Source organism: Pseudochaenichthys georgianus, chromosome 17 (genome assembly GCF_902827115.2).
Source record: "Pseudochaenichthys georgianus chromosome 17, fPseGeo1.2, whole genome shotgun sequence".
Taxonomy (NCBI): domain Eukaryota; kingdom Metazoa; phylum Chordata; class Actinopteri; order Perciformes; family Channichthyidae; genus Pseudochaenichthys; species Pseudochaenichthys georgianus.
In genome coordinates, this window is record NC_047519.1 from 35251777 (window position 1) to 35271263 (window position 19487).

At 42.6% G+C, this 19487-nt stretch overlaps 2 protein-coding genes and 1 pseudogene across 2 annotated transcripts; all 3 read left to right on the forward strand.

Moving 5' to 3' along the window:
* Nucleotides 1-1747: 1747 nt before the first annotated feature.
* LOC117462770 (peroxisomal biogenesis factor 19-like) lies at nt 1748-7735 on the forward strand. Its single transcript, XM_034105087.2, has 8 exons — nt 1748-1881; nt 2913-3016; nt 4239-4401; nt 4497-4582; nt 4663-4836; nt 4920-5090; nt 5270-5314; nt 6250-7735. Exons 1-8 carry the CDS (start codon nt 1818-1820, stop codon nt 6334-6336), a joined length of 894 nt encoding a protein of 297 aa, XP_033960978.1. The 5' UTR covers nt 1748-1817; the 3' UTR covers nt 6337-7735.
* A 1682-nt stretch (nt 7736-9417) lies between these two features.
* Nucleotides 9418-15283, forward strand: LOC117462618 (coatomer subunit alpha-like). The gene is made up of 7 exons (XM_034104890.2): nt 9418-9435; nt 10250-10330; nt 10448-10524; nt 10651-10760; nt 12360-12550; nt 13936-13976; nt 15166-15283. Exons 1-7 carry the CDS (start codon nt 9418-9420, stop codon nt 15281-15283), a joined length of 636 nt encoding a protein of 211 aa, XP_033960781.2.
* Nucleotides 15284-16876: 1593 nt separating this feature from the next.
* Nucleotides 16877-18855, forward strand: LOC117462619 (peroxisomal biogenesis factor 19-like; annotated as a pseudogene).
* Nucleotides 18856-19487: the final 632 nt, after the last annotated feature.

The window sequence follows — 19487 nt, forward strand, 5'->3', positions numbered from 1 at the left end:
GTACAAGATCTGAGTACTTGTTCCACCTCTGATTAAAACCTATAAATAATGTGAGATGGCTAACACCTTAAACCGTAAAATTAGGGATTAACCGCCAATTTCTTGAATTAATAATAATATATGTATTTATTTATAGAAAGACCATGCATACAAAAAACATTAATCTCAGCAAAGAGAAGAGATGCAATATGCCAGATTATAGCTAATAGCTAATTTCCATCTGTGGTCCTCAGGCAGGTTCATAACAATCAATAAACAAATAATAACATTGCATGATCTCTATCAGTCAAACAATTTTAAAACCTGATTTAAGTACAGCTCAATAAATGAATACATAGTTGAAAAATACACTTACTAATTATAAAGCCTGATTTGAATACAGGTTACGAACATAATACTTAGTACACTTCAAATACACTTTTTTTTGCACCATAAGAAAACGAGTTAAAATCAGTACCGGTTTTAAGTTCAACTGGAAGAGTATTCCAGTGCTTGATGGCCGTAAACGAAAATGCTGATCGTCCAAAGGCAGTGCGCCTCAGAGGGAGTTTCTGAAACTCTGCTCACGGCGAAGCTGAAAAAAGCTCCTCAACGGTGGTGTTGTAGAATTGTGAATGATTCTCAATCGAACTCGGGAAAGTAGAACAAGACTATCAAAACTGAAAAGTTTGTATTTGGACAGTATATTGCAATGATGGTGTTTTAATGACTTTCTATCCATAACTTTTAAGGCTTGTTTATAAAGAACCTCAAGTGGTCTCATAGCAGTCTTAGTTGCTTGGGAGCAAATTAGCTACATGATGTAACAGAAAGCGGTCATTAGTTGTGAAACCCCCTTTACAGGAATTACTCATGAACATCACGTCAGGTTTATTTTAACATGGTTTCATCAGCGTTACTAACCACACGGTCCAGATAACACTAAATATTTGTCGATGCTCTAATCTGAATCATCGCATTCTGGGATTATTTGTTTGCGTTGCTTAGCTACAGCAGTTGCTACCCATGACAACCGTTTTATTTACTGTAAATTGATGCGTTTCCTGCCCCTGTTAAAAGAAACTCTCAGAAAGAGAAACGGTGGAAGTCATGTTCTCATATGCACATGTGCTTACATTCCTTACGTTGTTTATAATATCTACGTTGTATATAAAACTATAGTAGTCTATTTAAGTAAATAAATGCATTGACAAGCACTATCTGAAAAAACCAGCTTATTTGGAGTAATGTCATTTTCTTAAATTTTCATCTTTAAACATCGGTTTTTACATAGTAGTATTATTTTATTAATTATATTACTGTTTATTTAAAGATATTTTAACATTTGTACACGTTTGTTGTTTGTTTCAGTTGTCTTTTTCTCTATCACATAAAGCACAGCTGCTATATAAATAAATGAAGTGGCACATTGACAATGTTGGTAAAAGCATGTTTAGCTTATTTTGTTCATGGTTTTATAAATTTGAGACTTAGTTTTTTTGTATTTATAATGATTGTCTATATATTTTCATGCAAAACACCTAGTTATTTGTTATGAAAAGTTATATAAATGATATTATTCTGATTATTTTATAATGATGATTGTTATTATTAATTGAATTATTATTCATATTTGTTTTTGTATTCATATTTTATTTTATATTTTATTATTATTATTATTGTGTCCTTATTGCCACCAGATGACGCCAGATTTAAAACCCAGCCCTGATGACGTGATGACGTAATCGTGTATGCGACGTTTAGTCACGACCATAGACGTCACGACAGCAACGTCAGTTTCCAGAGCCCGGTGGGTGTTTGTAGGAAAGGGTAACATCATGGCGTCAGGAACAGGAGAGCAGTCCACTGGACACGATGCAGAATTGGACGAATTATTGGACAGTAAGTGTTGACATTAAGTCTGCACCGCGACCGTGTCTTTACTCTCAGGAGCACCGGGGGTTGGGTCCTAATAATCGGCTGTGATTTGGCTCTCTCCCCGGTGTCAGAGGGGTTAGTTTATGCGCTCTGGGACCTCCCATGTCTCGTCTGGGTGCCACATATCGACAAAATAACATTATTTTAAAGTTGTCGCTGCCCAGCCTCTGATTTCATGTGCTAAATAAATAAAGCATTTGTTTCTATTGCATGTGTTTGTGTGATATGGCGCACTGTTAGCTTTCTTAGCTAGCTGTCACCCAGATCCACAGAGCGGTTTCCACACACTATCTTTGCCCTTGAATGTTTTTTTACTTAATCCACAGTTGCTGTTAGACATATTAATCCTCCTGATTATCTAACATGGCGGCTGAACTGATAGTTATAGCATTTTCTTTGTCTTTACTCGCCTTTGTGTACATGTGTTGAATCCCAGTTGGGCTCGATCATGGTGTTTACTGACTGTAAATAGGTTTTTATATCTGTATTTTACAAACTTCCAATTGCAAGTCCACTGAAAGTAATGCATTGTAAAACAATAGTCCTGCAATAAACCCTACTGATGTTGATTTAATTATCTTTATTTAATTTTCGAGACCATTGTGGCGCTGAACCAAAGCATTTATACCATTTACATTATATTTGCTTCACGAAAAGCTAAAATGTTATTAGAAATGAATCAACCCATAGATTTAGTTTCATCTATATTCATACAATTACAAATATAAGACAATTTCAAATATGTAATTGATTGCTTCAAATAAGACGCATTACACAAAACACACAGCATAGTAGAAATACAAGATATGAAGATAGATATTGGGCACACAAAGTGGTTTCTAGTTTTCTACACAAGTTGTTTGGAGACATTTTATATACACGTTATCCCTCTTCTGCTGCTTGGGCGTAAACTAATAGAGAAATAATGGAATACATTTGTGTTGTAAAATGACTCCTTAAAAGCCCATTGACATAATGTTATCCCTTTCTTTCAGGTGCTTTGGATGACTTTGACAAGACAGCAGTCCCTCCAGCAGCCCCTGAACCTGATGCTGCTGCTGCTGCTGCTGCTTCCTCCTCAGCCAGCGGTCCAGAGAAGGTCTGTTTGATATGTGATGCCTGTATAATGCAGACAATCAAAGCTACAACTGTTCTTCTAACTTTTCTCTCCTAACTGGATTGTTCTTCTCTTCTGGCTGCTGCTTGTCAATCAAGTGTGTATGCATTGTATGCAGGAAGGAATTTGAGAAGCTAGCATTCAAAGGACCAGCAAAAGCTTTCCTTGTTTACCTGTTACAAACTGTAAAGGGAAACATATGGGCATTTGGATGTGCTAGCATTTGGATGTGCTAGCCAAGCGCTAGCCAATCAAACCGCGTGTAAGCAGGGAGAGCCAGACCGCAGTTCATTTCCTCATATTCCAAACGAGAAATTACGGTAGCAAATCACCCGGTTCTTTACGACCAGAACTATTAACGGGATACAAACCGGAGGAACCAGGCATGGAGGGAGGTGGCAGAGACAGTGGGTGACACTGGTAGGTTTTCGCCTGTTTGGGGATTTTATATCCAGTTCACTTCGTTTTAACATTGCTATTGCTTTGTATCCCGGGGGCGGGCGGGAGATTCCTGATTGGTTGTTGGTCGCCTTGGGCGCGAGAAATCGCCAAGCCTCAGACACGCCCAGCTTCAAGATTTTTTGATGCCTGTAGTGTAGACGGGCCGTTACAGTAATTGCGCCGCATAAGCGCATTAAAGGGTGCCGCATTTGCGCTTCGGATGAGTCTCCCTTCCCAAAATGAGGCCCCCTCCGCGAGCTGAGGCCCCCTCCGCGAGGTGAGGCCTCCTCCGCGAGGTGAGGCCTCCTCCGCGAGCTGAGGCCCCCTCCGCGAGCTGTGGCCCCCTCCGCGAGCTGTGGCCCCCTCCGCGAGCTGAGGCCCCCTCCGCGAGCTGAGGCCCCCTCCGCGAGGTGAGGCCCCCTCCGCGAGGTGAGGCCCCCTCCGCGAGCTGAGGCCCCCTCCGCGAGGTGAGGCCCCCTCCGCGAGCTGAGGCCCCCTCCGCGAGGTGAGGCCCCCTCCGCGAGGTGAGGCCCCCTCCGCGAGGTGAGGCCCCCTCCGCGAGGTGAGGCCCCACGCAGTCTGTGTGATCTGTGTGTAGGAAGGGGCGGGCCTGCAGTCGATCCATTATCGAGTTGAGTGTGATGGAAAATAGGTTATTTAGCACAGAAAGTATTATTCTTTTCTTTTCAAAAGGTGGGTGTGAGCACCCGCAGTGTTTGCTGAGGTGTCTATACGTTTACATGTTTTCTTTTCACCTGTGCAGACCCCCATGCTTGAAGACTGCAAACTCTTCGAGACTCTCTTTGAGGGGGACATGGCTTCCCAGGCAAAGGAGGAGTGGGAGAAGGCCATGACCGAGCTGGCCAGTGAGGAGCCAGAGTTACTGCAGCACTTCAACAAACTGTCCGAAGCAGCTGGCAAAGTTGGTAAGCTCTGCAGCGGGTCATGTGTAGTTTCGACTTGTTCCTCTGCGTACGGTTCTGTTTCTGTACCCTAAATGTTATGTGTGTTCTCTGGATAGGCACTGACACCGCCTCCCAACAAGAATTCACTTCCTGTCTTAAAGATACCCTTCGTGGCCTGGCCAAAAATGCGGACAACCTGCAGGTGAGGGAGTCAGGATCTAGGGAGTGTTATTTAGTGATTCAGACAGAGAGCAGTTCCCCAACTGTCTGTGTTGTTCACAGACATCCGGACTAGCAGGAGACGACCTTGTTAAGGCCCTTGAAGGCCTGGGATTGGAGGAGGGTGGAGAAGGAGGCGGTGACGACGGGAACATCCTGCCCATCATGCAGACCATCATGCAGAATCTGCTCTCCAAGGAAGTGCTTTATCCGTCTCTCAAAGAGATCACTGCGAAGGTGTGCATCTGTTTCCCGAGCGTCCACTATCGCCTGTTGTTCCTCGACCGAGTGTCCCTGATAAATGCCTCTCCCCCTCACAGTACCCAGAATGGTTGGAGGCCAACAAGCCAAGCCTCAGCCCGGAGGACTACCAGCGCTATGAGCAGCAGGCCCACATCATGGGAGAGATCTGCAATCAGTTTGAGAAGGAGGAAAGTGGGGCAGCAGATAAAGACGGCACGTTTGAGGGCATCATGGACCTCATGCAAAAGGTACACACCCTCTGCTTCTGACTGAGGCAGTGGTGAATAAGAAACTCTACATTAAAGATAATCATGTTACTTGCCAGTGTGCATAGCTTACAAACTGTTCTCTTGTTTACTTTAATGTCAATGGAAGTTGGTTTGTTCGTAACGAAACTCATCACAGAATTGAACACTTTTACCTTCAGCTGCAAGACCTGGGCCAACCCCCCAAAGAGCTGGCAGGCGATGCGGTAAGTTCTCCACTGCTCTGTCGACAACAAAAACAATGTTGTCTGTCTATGACCTTAGTAAATAATATAAAATGTACAAAATACAACATAATACAACAAATGTTATTCACATGCGAACGTTGAAGAGTTAAAAGACATACAATTAAATCACACCAAATCCCAAATCTAACAAATAACGTTTTTTTTTTTCAAGTTTCTTCTTTATCTGCTACTTTCCCAAATGTTTACCTGGCAGTTTCCCAAATCCACACGAGCGATACTTCCAATCAGAATACATTTGATCTATCGCGGTACGGTCAAGCAATGTAGCGAGAAAAGGTTATCTTTTCAACGAAGTCTGGTGCCGTGCTCGCTCCACATAAATCGCACTGGCTCTATTTTTTACTTCACTTTCAGAATTTCTATTATAAACTAACCAAATGATTGAAATACTCGACAAGCAAAGGAACATAATTATACTGGTGCAAAACTCGCAATAATGTCCCAAATTGCAATAGATTAAATATTAAAGGAATAGCTACCACTACTTAAAGGTGGGGTAGGTAAGTTTGAGAAACCGGCTCGAGATACACTTTTTGTTATATTCCATGGAATACTCTTAACATCCCGATAGCAATGAATATCTGAAGTGCTTTGACAGAAAATCCATAAAAAATGTCATCTGTAGAAGCCGTAATACTGTAAAAAGTACAACCAATCGGATTGGATGGCCTACCTGCCTGTCAGCCTTCCATCGGGGCACAAACTTATCTCTGCCCTCATTGGTCATGTGCGCGTTTGTGTGTGTTGGAGGAGGGGCTCTGTGAGGAAGTGGCAGATTTTCTCCGGTTGTGTATTTTCAAATTCTAGCGATCTCGAACCGGTTTCTCAAACTTACCTACCCCACCTTTAAATCTGAATTGTTTCTTGATAGTCCTTTTTCTTTTCTCCTTTAGCCTGCAGGCTTTAACTTTGACATGGAGTCCCTCAATCTCCCCGGGGTCTCAGGAGCCGGGGCGGCAGAGCAGTGCTCCGTCATGTGATCGGGTGGAGCTGCCGTCTACCTGAAGGACTTACACCAGAGAGTCACTCTGTGCGTCGGCGACTGGCCGGGATCGAAGGAGTGCGATGCGACTGTCAAACGGTTGCCTCTGAAGCAGAAAGTGTGTGGATGCAGAAACAACAACAGGAAGAGGCACCAAACCCAACAGGAACCACACGCACTCTTCTGTCTTACACCACTGAACGCACAACTCGGAACATTTTAACATCGGTTTGTCAGCGGGTGCCGCATTTCATTAACGGTTTTAACAGCATTCCCTTCAAAAGAAAATAGCACTGCCGTTCTTACTCAATACTGTCTATCGTCACGGTCAGATCTATCGAAACACTTAACAGGTCAAAATGGTGCCTTTTGCAAAATTACTTTAAATGATTGTTTTAAGTTTCTCATTCACCCAATCGCGTAATAGTTTTAAAATGATGGGAATTTTTGCAATATCACCCAATGTTTACACCAACTACCACTTCGTGAGCCACACACCTCTGATCCTGTGCCGGCTGTGGAGGATGTGACTAACCAGATAAGTACTTATTAACATGTAAGGACGTTGTGAAAAAAGGAGTGTACATTTGTTAATTATTAAACAATTAAAAGATTAAGGAGGAATAAAGCGCTTACTGTAATTCAGCCAGCTACATTTAACGAGAGCCGTTCCCCAAGAGTTTTAACCCCCGTTCCCAGTAGTGTATTTGAAGTGATGAGATGATGACTCCCGTATGCCTTTTGCTGTGATGACGGTGATCGTTATCGTGTAGAGTTTCTGTGATTCCCGGTGTTTATAATTTGCAGAGTGATTCTCTGGTATGGGATCCCTGCAGGGAAAGATACAATATTGAGGGGTATTTGGAGTGTTTACCACCTGAACGCGTACACTTATCCGGCACCTTCCGGTAAAAGTACATCATGTTCTTTCCGGAAAAGGAGTGCTTAGCGTTAAATGATGTGACGCAAGGATAAAAACATGGCTGTAATTCATTCAAATGCACTGTGGGTGAAACATCAACAGCCTGTTAACATGTCGGCCGTGCTTGGTGGGTGTGTGTACCCTCGCAGCCTCTTCTCACCAGCTTCTGTTGCCAGTGGACTGAATGTACCGCTGGGACCACAGAGAGACATCTAGCAATCACACGACCATCAGCTCATCAACACCTGTATAATAAAGGGGTGCTGTGAAAGGATGCAGTCAGCCATGCACTGAAAAGAGGTCTGAAATGCGGCGGGGAGGCTTCTGTGGACGTCCATACTGGGGGGTGCAATCTATTTAACTCTCAGGGCCGATGCAAACACGCCGAGAGCACCGTTAAAAAATGCATCCTGTTATTTGACGCTATTTTGTTTTGTTTTGTACATATATGAAATTAAATAATGGTATCATGCAATATTTGTTGTTGTTGTGGATTATCATTGCAATTTATAAATTCTTCCATTTGATTATTTCCATGTAATGGTACTTTATGTATTTATTAAATATGATACATTTAGCATACAAAGCTATGATCAGTTTATAAAAGTAGTGATAACAGAGTATGTATGCATGGTGGTACTCTTTACTAAGTAGAGTATGTAAATACTGCACTTAGAAAACCTTTAATACAAATAAGAACTGAAATAATTGTAAACAGAAAATAAATTGTATATTCATAATTTGTGAAAATGAATGAATATTACAAACAGGTTATTTGTCAAATTAAAAAAACATATATTTTCTATATTTACTATCAATATTTGTTTATGTTCTAATTACTTGCACATGTTTTTGAAAATGGAGGCCTTAGATATTTATTTATTTAAATGGCAGCTTTAATCCTTCACAGTCTTATGTGTACAGTTCCCTCAAAGACACCGGTCTAAAGTCTAACCAGACTGTAGAAATACACTTTTCTAGATTAGATACCATAATAAAGTCACGAGAACTCCCATGTGTTCTCCTGTCAGCTCAGTTCTACGTGTTGTATTTCTACCTTCCGCCGCCGTGGAGCTTTCTGCGTCAAAGTCTCACTGCAAAACTTTATTGTTCCCGTTACCGGAAGACCATAACGGGCTACGTGTAGGAAGTAAGAGAATCGGCTAAAGGGGCGAAGGACGCTCTAACCGCCTGAGTTCGCCTGTCTGGTTGATTAATTCACTTGTTTTAATCATTCGTGGGAGTTAATTAAACGATATCATTAACACTGAGACTTGTAATTAACATCAGGTCGAGATGTTAACCAAATTCGAGACGAAGTCGGCCCGTGTCAAAGGTAAGAGTTTTCCATCTGTTAGCTTAGAAGCTAACGTTAGCAACTACGTTTATCCGGCTCACTTGGTATTATGTTAAAGTAACGCCTGTGAATTAATTCAATGCTCGTTTGAGTATTTTATATGTTACAAAATCCAAACTAAAGCAATAATGTCACGCAATGTGCTCAATTTGATTGTGTTTGAACGGACACTTAACTGTACGCTCGTTAGTCTAGTACTACAGTAACGACAGCTAACTTGAACTCAGTTACAGTATTTAGCTACACTTGACCACTTGATGCAAGGCAAGGCAAGTTTATTTATATAGCACTTTTCATCACAAGGCAATTCTAAGTGCTTTACAAAAAATGAAAGACATTAAGAAAATGGCCTTTAAAATCAGTCATTAAAAAGAAAAGCTAATACAAAAAACATTAAAAGAAAAAGTACATGGATAAAAGTTATTACAGCTTAATTACTGTCATTAAACAGTTATAAGCCGACCTGTCACTGTTTTAGGTGTATATGTCTGATTTCACCTGCCTTTATGAGAGAGTTGATCAGCTGTTTTTAATAATTCAGGGCCTGAGTTTCCATCCTAAGAGGCCATGGGTTCTTGCAAGTTTGCACAACGGAGTCATCCAGCTGTGGGACTATCGGATGTGCACACTGATTGACAAGTTTGACGAGCATGATGGTAAGGAATGCCAGCGTTTTAGCTGAGGATCCAGTGGTTATGCTAATGTAGATTGTTACATGGTGTAATGGATACTCTCTTCCCACAGGCCCCGTCAGAGGAATTGACTTCCACAAACAGCAGCCTCTGTTTGTGTTGGAGGAGATGACTACACAAATTAAGGTATGGCATGTTGTCACAAATATATTTCATGAAACGGACAAGTGTACGCAGATCAAATACACATATATTCATAAAATAATTATCTAACAACTAGGGCTGTGCAATTAATAGTATTTTAAAACACAATTACGATTTTGGCCTGCCACAATTACGAAAACAACGTAATCGAAAAAACGATTATTTTGCTTTGCTTGGTTGTGACAGCATAGTTGATCTAATTTATTTTAGTCTTATTTGTATTTATCATATTTACATATGTTTAGTAGCTTGTTGAAGTGCGCTCCAAAATATTGATCTTGTTTATTGGTATTTATTATTTTGATATTATTTATTTAAATATAACTATCATTTATTTTTATATTGGTTTTTCAGTTGAATTATACGTTCAGGGTAATCGACAGTTAAAAAGATACTGTTGAAATTATTATTTGTATTTGTTTTAAAGTTCAATAAATGGATGTTTTCAAAGTCAATGAATAATCGTATTTAATAATCGTGATATCAATTATTGACCAAAATAATCGTGCTTATGATTGTTGCCATAATCGCACAGCCCTATAACAAACACAACAACATATAGCACACAACAGAAAGGAAACAATAAATACGGGGAAGAAAGCAACATAAAACGACAACACAACACGACAACAAAACGTCCGTTGTTCAAGTCCACTGGCAGTGTTGCCGTTGAACTAGACTTTGTCCATATGGGTCAATTAACAAATGAAGTGTAGTATTATTCCATATAGATATTAGGTTACATCAGTAGTTATACATGTGTATATAGTGGGTAAATATTGATATTTTCAACCAGGTGTGGAACTACAAGCTGAGACGCTGCCTCTTCACTCTCCTCGGGCACCTGGACTACATCAGAACCACTTTCTTCCACCATGTGAGTTGTTTTGCCACTTTAAAAAACATCTTCTTCCTATTTTTTGTAATTGTCATCCATGCAAAAACATGTCGATCTGAAATGTATTAATTAATTCAACCATTTCCCTTTCTGCAGGACTACCCCTGGATTCTGAGCGCCTCGGATGACCAGACCATTCGCATCTGGAACTGGCAGTCCAGGACCTGCGTCTGGTCAGACTCAGTCTCTCTTTTATGGGAACAAATGAATATCATCACGATTGTTGCCCTGAACATTTTAAGAAGACCTTCGTTCGTATATGTTTTTATATCTACATTCCTCTTTCTCCTCATCCACAGTGTGCTGACCGGCCATAACCACTATGTGATGTGCGCCCAGTTCCACCCCTCTGAGGACCTGGTGGTGTCTGCCAGTCTGGATCAGACCGTGCGAGTGTGGGATATTTCCGGTGAGGGCCCGGGGGCGGCTGGCCAGAGGACAGCGGGCTGGGTGGAGGAAGGGGTGGGAGGGCAGAGTGGTATAACGGACGAGGAAGAAGCAGGAACCGGATCAAGCAAATTCCTACGTTCTTCCTCTCCTTATTGTAGGACACATCTCTCTGGGCTGTCTGCAGAAACACCTCCTTTTGGGAACGACACCAAGGGAAATAGTCGATAGTCAACATATTTAAGTGTGGTATTTTCTAACAAAATACCGCACTGTCTGAACGTGTTCTGAATCAGAGCGGTTTAAGTACAAGTGGGAGTGTTTCTGCGTCTCTGCATGCTCCTTGAATCTGTGTTTTGTTGATGGTATCTCTTGCTCCGTGTTTCTTGTCTCCTCTCTAACCAAACCATTAATTCACTTGCATCTACTATCACTTTCTTGCATGTGACGATGAGTAACATGTCGATCCATGTCCTGGGGATTTACGGGCTTTCTCATTACTAGCATAAAGCCTGATTGTATTTATACACACGGCTTTTAAGAGTTGCTTTTAACATCACACCTTGTTGAACCATAGTGCAGACTTGTCACGCTTGACCCGAATGCACGGCATCCGTTAAACACGAAAGACTCGCTTTGCACCCGTACTCCCAGTGTAGGAAGTGAATGCCTCTTCCCGTACTGGTAGACCTTTTTTGCATTGGTATAAAATGCATCAACAACCAACTAACTGGTTTGAAAAGACTCTCTTTTTAAAACCAAAACTCACCCAGTACTTATTTCGAAATATTTGTTTACTCTTCCCGGCATGACTTTGCACGGCCGGCTCTACATCTTAGAATATAACTGTAAATATACAACTGTTAATATCTCTTGCAGAAGAAGTCGCCACATTGTTACCAACTTAATTTCTAACCCATTAATGACGTGTCCGATTCGAAGCTGCATGCGACCTGAGCATCTGCGGAAACACGCATGAGCCTCTCGGAATGAATCCTCACATTCCTGACGTCCGACGCCCCATCAGAGCACGTCCTTACAACGCCAAGCCCCCCCCATCCCACCCTCATCAGCCACACGCTCCCTGTGTCCACCTTGTCCCATGCTCCCCCTGGAAACATCCACACCTGTACATGGGTTCCTGTTGCCGTCTCTTTGTGCTGTCGAGCTACCCGTTCACCACCTTTGTGTTAATGGGCAGGAGTCATGGATGCGTCCTGTGCTTTCTCGATCATTTCACTCCTGATCTCATCTGAGTCTGGAAAGTATCTTTCTCTGCGATCCAATCAGATCCTGGGTGTGATTGGTCTCCTGTGATTCACTAACCCAATCAGCAGTACTCTTACAGCCATGATTGTTTCCAGACTCAAGGTGGCGGGCAGTGAGGGAGCACAGGTTGTGTTTGCCGTGTTTCCACCCCGTGTGTGTGTCCGGTAGTCCAACAGCTCTCCCCTTAAGAACTCCTTCTCCTCTCATGTGATGTTGCTTTTATATTTCACAATGTTAACCAGCTGTTCCTTGTCTTTCATGTTTTTCTTCCTCCCCCTGTATTGTGGTTGTGCCTTGTGTAACATGAATATGGCTCCTACCTTGCACGCGATGCCCTGATTGTTGGTTCCAGGTCTGAGGAAGAAGAACCTGTCTCCCGGCGCTGTGGAGACGGACGTGCGCGGCATCTCTGGTGTCGACTTGTTCGGTGCCTCGGATGCGGTTGTCAAGCATGTTCTAGAGGTGAGTGTCTGTTGTGTTCGTGAATCAAACCGTGACTTTTACAGGTGGTCCACAGAACGTTTTGAACTTCTTTTAAAACATGTTTTATTTACGCCTCTTTGTGCCCGTGCTCTTTTGCCTACATCTACAGTAATGCTTAGATGCTCCAGTTACACCTGTGAAGGGATGGTAGGCTGGAGTAGGGCTGAATCATCATCTCGATTATTTGGGTCAATCATTGTAATTGCGATTATTAAATGTGATTATTCATTGACTTTGAAAACATCCATTTATTGGAGCACAGAAATGTGAACAGTATGTTTTTTTTTTTTTTTTACATTTATTTTCCTTTTTCTTAAACAACACATAGGCCTACAGTTTCAGTTTCAGTGACAAAAAATTGCAGGTTGTCCATTTTTTTGTTAACCCCCCTACAGAATAAGACAAGATTAATTGTACAAAGAACAGTATGTTTTTAACAGTTGATTACCCTGAACTTTAATTCAACTGAAAAACCAATACAAAAAAAAAGATATATATAATAATTTAAGAAAAGATAATAATCGTTTTATTTCGATTACGTTGTTTTCATAATCGTTGCAAGCCAAAATCGTAATTGCGATTAAAATACGATTAATTGAGCTAGGTTACAGTGAACGTCACTTTAAATGTTTCTTGCCCACTGTAAAGCCAAAGGGAGACATTTTCCAAATCATCACTGACTTCAAGTCCTTCTCATTGAAAATACCAAGAGATTAAGTTGATTTAGTCTTAATTTAGCAAATGTTGGCAGTTCTATAAAAAAAAGTTTGGAGCCTGCGTTATTAGTGAGGTCTGTCCAGCCTTTGGAAATAAAAAAACATCCCCTGTGTTGGGTCCTAACATGAATAACAGTTTTGTTCAGTCCAACGAAAGGAAAGTTGGGACGGGAACAGTCTCGCACTCATCCTGGTTAGAGGTGAAGGTGAAACTAAAAAGGTCCAAAATAATTTTCAGATTCTCAAACGAAACTTTCTATGTCTTTTAATAAACATAAACCTATTTGCATTAAATATAGAGACGCATGTCCCGTGAGTGTGTATTTGTTGTCGATGTAATTGACAGATTTATTTCAGAGAGGGCAGTTGGTGTGTTAGTGTTGATTCTCAGCTGTCTGGTGTTGTTTGTCTTGACGCTGGGCCATAAAGCACAGCTGCTATATAAATAAATGAAGTGGCACATGACAATGTTGGTAAAAGCATGTTTAGCTTATTTTGTTCATGGTTTTATAATTTGAGACTTAGTTTTTTTGTATTTATAATGATTGTCTATATATTTTCATGCAAAACACCTAGTTATTTGTTATGAAAAGTTATATAAATGATATTATTCTGATTATTTATATGATGATTGTTATTATTAATTGAATTATTATTCATATTTGTTTTTGTATTCATATTTTATTTTATATTTTATTATTATTATTATTGTGTCCTTATTGCCACCAGATGACGCCAGATTTAAAACCCAGCCCTGATGACGTGATGACGTAATCGTGTATGCGACGTTTAGTCACGACCATAGACGTCACGACAGCAACGTCAGTTTCCAGAGCCCGGTGGGTGTTTGTAGGAAAGGGTAACATCATGGCGTCAGGAACAGGAGAGCAGTCCACTGGACACGATGCAGAATTGGACGAATTATTGGACAGTAAGTGTTGACATTAAGTCTGCACCGCGACCGTGTCTTTACTCTCAGGAGCACCGGGGGTTGGGTCCTAATAATCGGCTGTGATTTGGCTCTCTCCCCGGTGTCAGAGGGGTTAGTTTATGCGCTCTGGGACCTCCCATGTCTCGTCTGGGTGCCACATATCGACAAATAACATTATTTTAAAGTTGTCCGCTGCCCAGCCTCTGATTTCATGTGCTAAATAAATAAAGCATTTGTTTCTATTGCATGTGTTTGTGTGATATGGCGCACTGTTAGCTTTTCTTAGCTAGCTGTCACCCAGATCCACAGAGCGGTTTCCACACACTATCTTGCCCTTGAATGTTTTTTTACTTAATCCACAGTTGCTGTTAGACATATTAATCCTCCTGATTATCTAACATGGCGGCTGAACTGATAGTTATAGCATTTTCTTTGTCTTTACTCGCCTTTGTGTACATGTGTTGATCCCAGTTGGGCTCGATCATGGTGTTTACTGACTGTAAATAGGTTTTTATATCTGTATTTTACAAACTTCCAATTGCAAGTCCACTGAAAGTAATGCATTGTAAAACAATAGTCCTGCAATAAACCCTACTGATGTTGATTTAATTATCTTTATTTAATTTTCGAGACCATTGTGGCGCTGAACCAAAGCATTTATACCATTTACATTATATTTGCTTCACGAAAAGCTAAAATGTTATTAGAAATGAATCAACCCATAGATTTAGTTTCATCTATATTCATACAATACAAATATAAGACAATTTCAAATATGTAATTGATTGCTTCAAATAAGACGCATTACACAAAACACACAGCATAGTAGAAATACAGATATGAAGATAGTATTTGGGCACACAAAGTGGTTTCTAGTTTTCTACACAAGTTGTTTGGAGACGTTTTATATACACGTATCCACTCTTGTCTGCTGCTTGGGCGTAAACTAATAGAGAAATAATGGAATACATTTGTGTTGTCAAATGGATCCTTAAAGCCCATTGACATACTGTATCCCTTTCTTTCAGTTGCTTGGATGACTTTGACAAGACAGCAGTCCCTCCAGCAGCCCTGAACCTGATGCTGCTGCTGCTCGCTGGCTTCCTCCTCAGCCAGCGGTCCAGAGAAGGTCTGTTTGATATGTGATGCCTGTATAATGCAGACAATCAAAGCTACAACTGTTCTTCTAACTTTTCTCTCCTAACTGGATTGTTCTTCTCTTCTGGCTGCTGCTTGTCAATCAAGTGTGTATATGCATTGTATGCAGGAAGGAATTTGAGAAGCTAGCATTCAAAGGACCAGCAAAAGCTTTCCTTGTTTACCTGTTACAAACTGTAAAGGGGAACATATGGGCATTTGGATGTGCTAGCATTTGGATGTGCTAGCCAAGCGCTAGCCAATCAAAACCGCGTGTAAGCAGGGAGAGCCAGACCGCAGTTCATTTCCTCATAATTTCCAACGAGAAATTACGGTAGCAAATCCACCCGGTTCTTTACGACCAGAAACTATTAACGGGATACAAAACCGGAGGAACAGGCATGGAGGGAGGGGCAGAGGACAGTGGGTGACACTGGTAGGTTTTCGCCTGTTTGGGGATTTTATATCCAGTTCACTTCGTTTTAACATTGCTATTGCTTGTATCCCGGGGGCGGGCGGGAGATTCCTGATTGGTTGTGGTCGCCTTGGGCGCGAGAGAATCGCCAAGCCTCAGACACGCCCCAAGCTTCAAGATTTTTTGATGCCTGTAGTGTAGAGCGGCCGTTACAGTAATTGCGCCCGCATAAGCGCATTAAAGGGTGCCGCATTTGCGCTTCGGATGAGTCTCCCTTCCCAAAATGAGGCCCCCTCCCGAGGCTGAGGCCCCCCTCCGCGAGGTGAGGCCTCCTCCGCGAGGTGAGGCCTCCTCGCGAGCTGAGGCCCCCTCCGCGAGCTGTGGCCCCCTCCGCGAGCTGTGGCCCCCTCCGCGAGCTGAGGCCCCCTCCGCGAGCTGAGGGCCCCCCTCCGCGAGCTGAGGCCCCCTCCGCGAGGTGAGGCCCCCTCCGCGAGCTGAGGCCCCCTCCGCGAGGTGAGGCCCCCTCCGCGAGGTGAGGCCCCCTCCGCGAGGTGAGGCCCCCTCCGCGAGGTGAGGCCCCCTCCGCGAGGTGAGGCCCCCTCCGCGAGGTGAGGCCCCACGCAGTCTGTGTGATCTGTGTGTAGGAAGTGGCGGGCCTGCAGTCGATCCATTATCGAGTTGAGTGTGATGGAAAATAGGTTATTTAGCACAGAAAGTATTATTCTTTTCTTTTCAAAAGGTGGGTGTGAGCACCCGCAGTGTTTGCTGAGGTGTCTATACGTTTACATGTTTTCTTTTCACCTGTGCAGACCCCCAATGCTTGAAGACTGCAAACTCTTCGAGACTCTCTTTGAGGGGGACATGGGCTTCCCAGGCAAAGGAGGAAGTGGGAGAAGGCCATGACCGAGCTGGCCAGTGAGGAGCCAGAGTTACTGCAGCACTTCAACAACTGTCCGAAGCAGCTGGCAAAGTTGGTAAGCTCTGCAGCGGGTCATGTGTAGTTTCGACTTGTTCCTCTGCGTACGGTTCTGTTTCTTGTACCCTAAATGTTATGTGTGTTCTCTGGATAGGCACTGACACCGCCTCCCAACAAGAATTCACTTCCTGTCTTAAAGATACCCTTCGTGGCCTGGCCAAAATGCGGACAACCTGCAGGTGAGGGAGTCAGGATCTAGGGAGTGTTATTTAGTGATTCAGACAGAGAGCAGTTCCCCAACTGTCTGTGTTGTTCACAGACATCCGGACTAGCAGGAGACGACCTTGTTAAGGCCCTTGAAGGCCTGGGATTGGAGGAGGGTGGAGAAGGAGGCGGGTGACGACGGGAACATCCTGCCCATCATGCAGACCATCATGCCGAATCTGCTCTCCAAGGAAGTGCTTTATTCCGTCTCTCAAAGAGATCACTGCGAAGGTGTGCATCTGTTTCCCGAGCGTCCACTATCGCCTGTTGTTCCTCGACCGAGTGTCCCTGATAAATGCCTCTCCCCCTCACAGTACCCAGAATGGTTGGAGGCCAACAAGCCAAGCCTCAGCCCGGAGGACAACCAGCGCTATGAGCAGCAGGCCACATCATGGGAGAGATCTGCAATCAGTTGAGAAGGAGGAAAGTGGGGCAGCAGATAAAGACGGCACGTTTGAGGGCATCATGGACCTCATGCAAAAGGTACACACCCTCTGCTTCTGACTGAGGCAGTGGTGAATAAGAAACTCTACATTAAAGATAATCATGTTACTTGCCAGTGTGCATAGCTTACAAACTGTTCTCTTGTTTACTTTAATGTCAATGGAAGTTGGTTTGTCGTAACGAAACTCATCACAGAATTGAACACTTTTTACCTTCAGCTGCAAGACCTGGGCCAACCCCCCAAAGAGCTGGCAGGCGATGCGGTAAGTTCTCCACTGCTCTGTCGACAACAAAAACAATGTTGTCTGTCTATGACCTTAGTAAATAATATAAAATGTACAAAATACAACATAATACAACAAATGTTATTCACATTGCGAACGTTGAAGAGTTAAAAGACATACAATTAAATCACACCAAATCCCAAATCTAACAAATCACGTTTTTTTTTTTCAAGTTTCTTCTTTATCTGCTACTTTCCCAAATGTTTACCTGGCAGTTTCCCAAATCCACACGAGCGGATACTTCCAATCAGAATACATTTGATCTATCGCGGTACGGTCAAGCAATGTAGCGAGAAAAGGTTATCTTTCAACGAAGTCTGGTGCCGTGCTCGCTCCACATAATCGCACTGGCTCTATTTTTTACTTCACTTTCAGAATTCTATTATAAACTAACCAAATGTATTGAAATACTCGACAAGCAAAGGAACATAATTATACTGGTGCAAAACTCGCAATAAGTCCCAAATTGCAATAGATTAAATATTAAAGGAATAGCTACCACTACTTAAAGGTGGGGAGGTAAGTTTGAGAAACCGGCTCGAGATACACTTTTTGTTATATTCCATGGAATACTCTTAACATCCCGATAGCAATGAATATCTGAAGTGCTTTGACAGAAAATCCATAAAAAATGTCATCTTTAGAAGCCGTAATACTGTAAAAAGTACAACCAATCGGATTGGATGGCCTACCTGCCTGTCAGCCTTCCATCGGGGCACAAACTTATCTCTGCCCTCATTGGTCATGTGCGCGTTGTGTGTGTTGGAGGAGGGGCTCTGTGAGGAAGTGGCAGATTTTCTCCGGTTGTGTATTTTCAAATTCTAGCGATCTCGAACCGGTTTCTCAAACTTACCTACCCCACCTTTAAATCTGAATTGTTTCTTGATAGTCCTTTTTCTTTTCTCCTTTAGCCTGCAGGCTTTAACTTTGACATGGAGTCCCTCAATCTCCCCGGGGTCTCAGGAGCCGGGGCGGCAGAGCAGTGCTCCGTCATGTGATCGGGTGGAGCTGCCGTCTACCTGAAGGACTTACACCAGAGAGTCACTCTGTGCGTCGGCGACTGGCCGGGATCGAAGGAGTGCGATGCGACTGTCAAAACGGTTGCCTCTGAAGCAGAAAGTGTGTGGATGCAGAAACAACAACAGGAAGAGGCACCAAACCCAACAGGAACCACACGCACTCTTCTGTCTTACACCACTGAACGCACAACTCGGAACATTTTAACATCGGTTTGTCAGCGGTGCCGCATTTCATTAACGGTTTTTAACAGCATTCCCTTCAAAAGAAAATAGCACTGCCGTTCTTACTCAATACTGTCTATCGTCACGGTCAGATCTATCGAAACACTTAACAGGTCAAAATGGTGCCCTTTTGCAAAATTACTTTAAATGATTGTTTTAAGTTTCTCATTCACCCAATCGCGTAATAGTTTTAAAATGATGGGAATTTTTGCAATATCACCCAATGTTTACACCAACTACCACTTCGTGAGCCACACACCTCTGATCCTGTGCCGGCTGTGGAGGATGTGACTAACCAGATAAGTACTTATTAACATGTAAGGACGTTGTGAAAAAGGAGTGTACATTTGTTAATTATTAAACAATTAAAAGATTAAGGAGGAATAAAGCGCTTACTGTAATTCAGCCAGCTACATTTAACGAGAGCCGTTCCCCAAGAGTTTTAACCCCCGTTCCCAGTAGTGTATTTGAAGTGATGAGATGATGACTCCCGTATGCCTTTTGCTGTGATGACGGTGATCGTTATCGTGTAGAGTTTCTGTGATTCCCGGTGTTTATAATTTGCAGAGTGATTCTCTGGTATGGGATCCCTGCAGGGAAAGATACAATATTGAGGGGTATTTGGAGTGTTTACCACCTGAACGCGTAC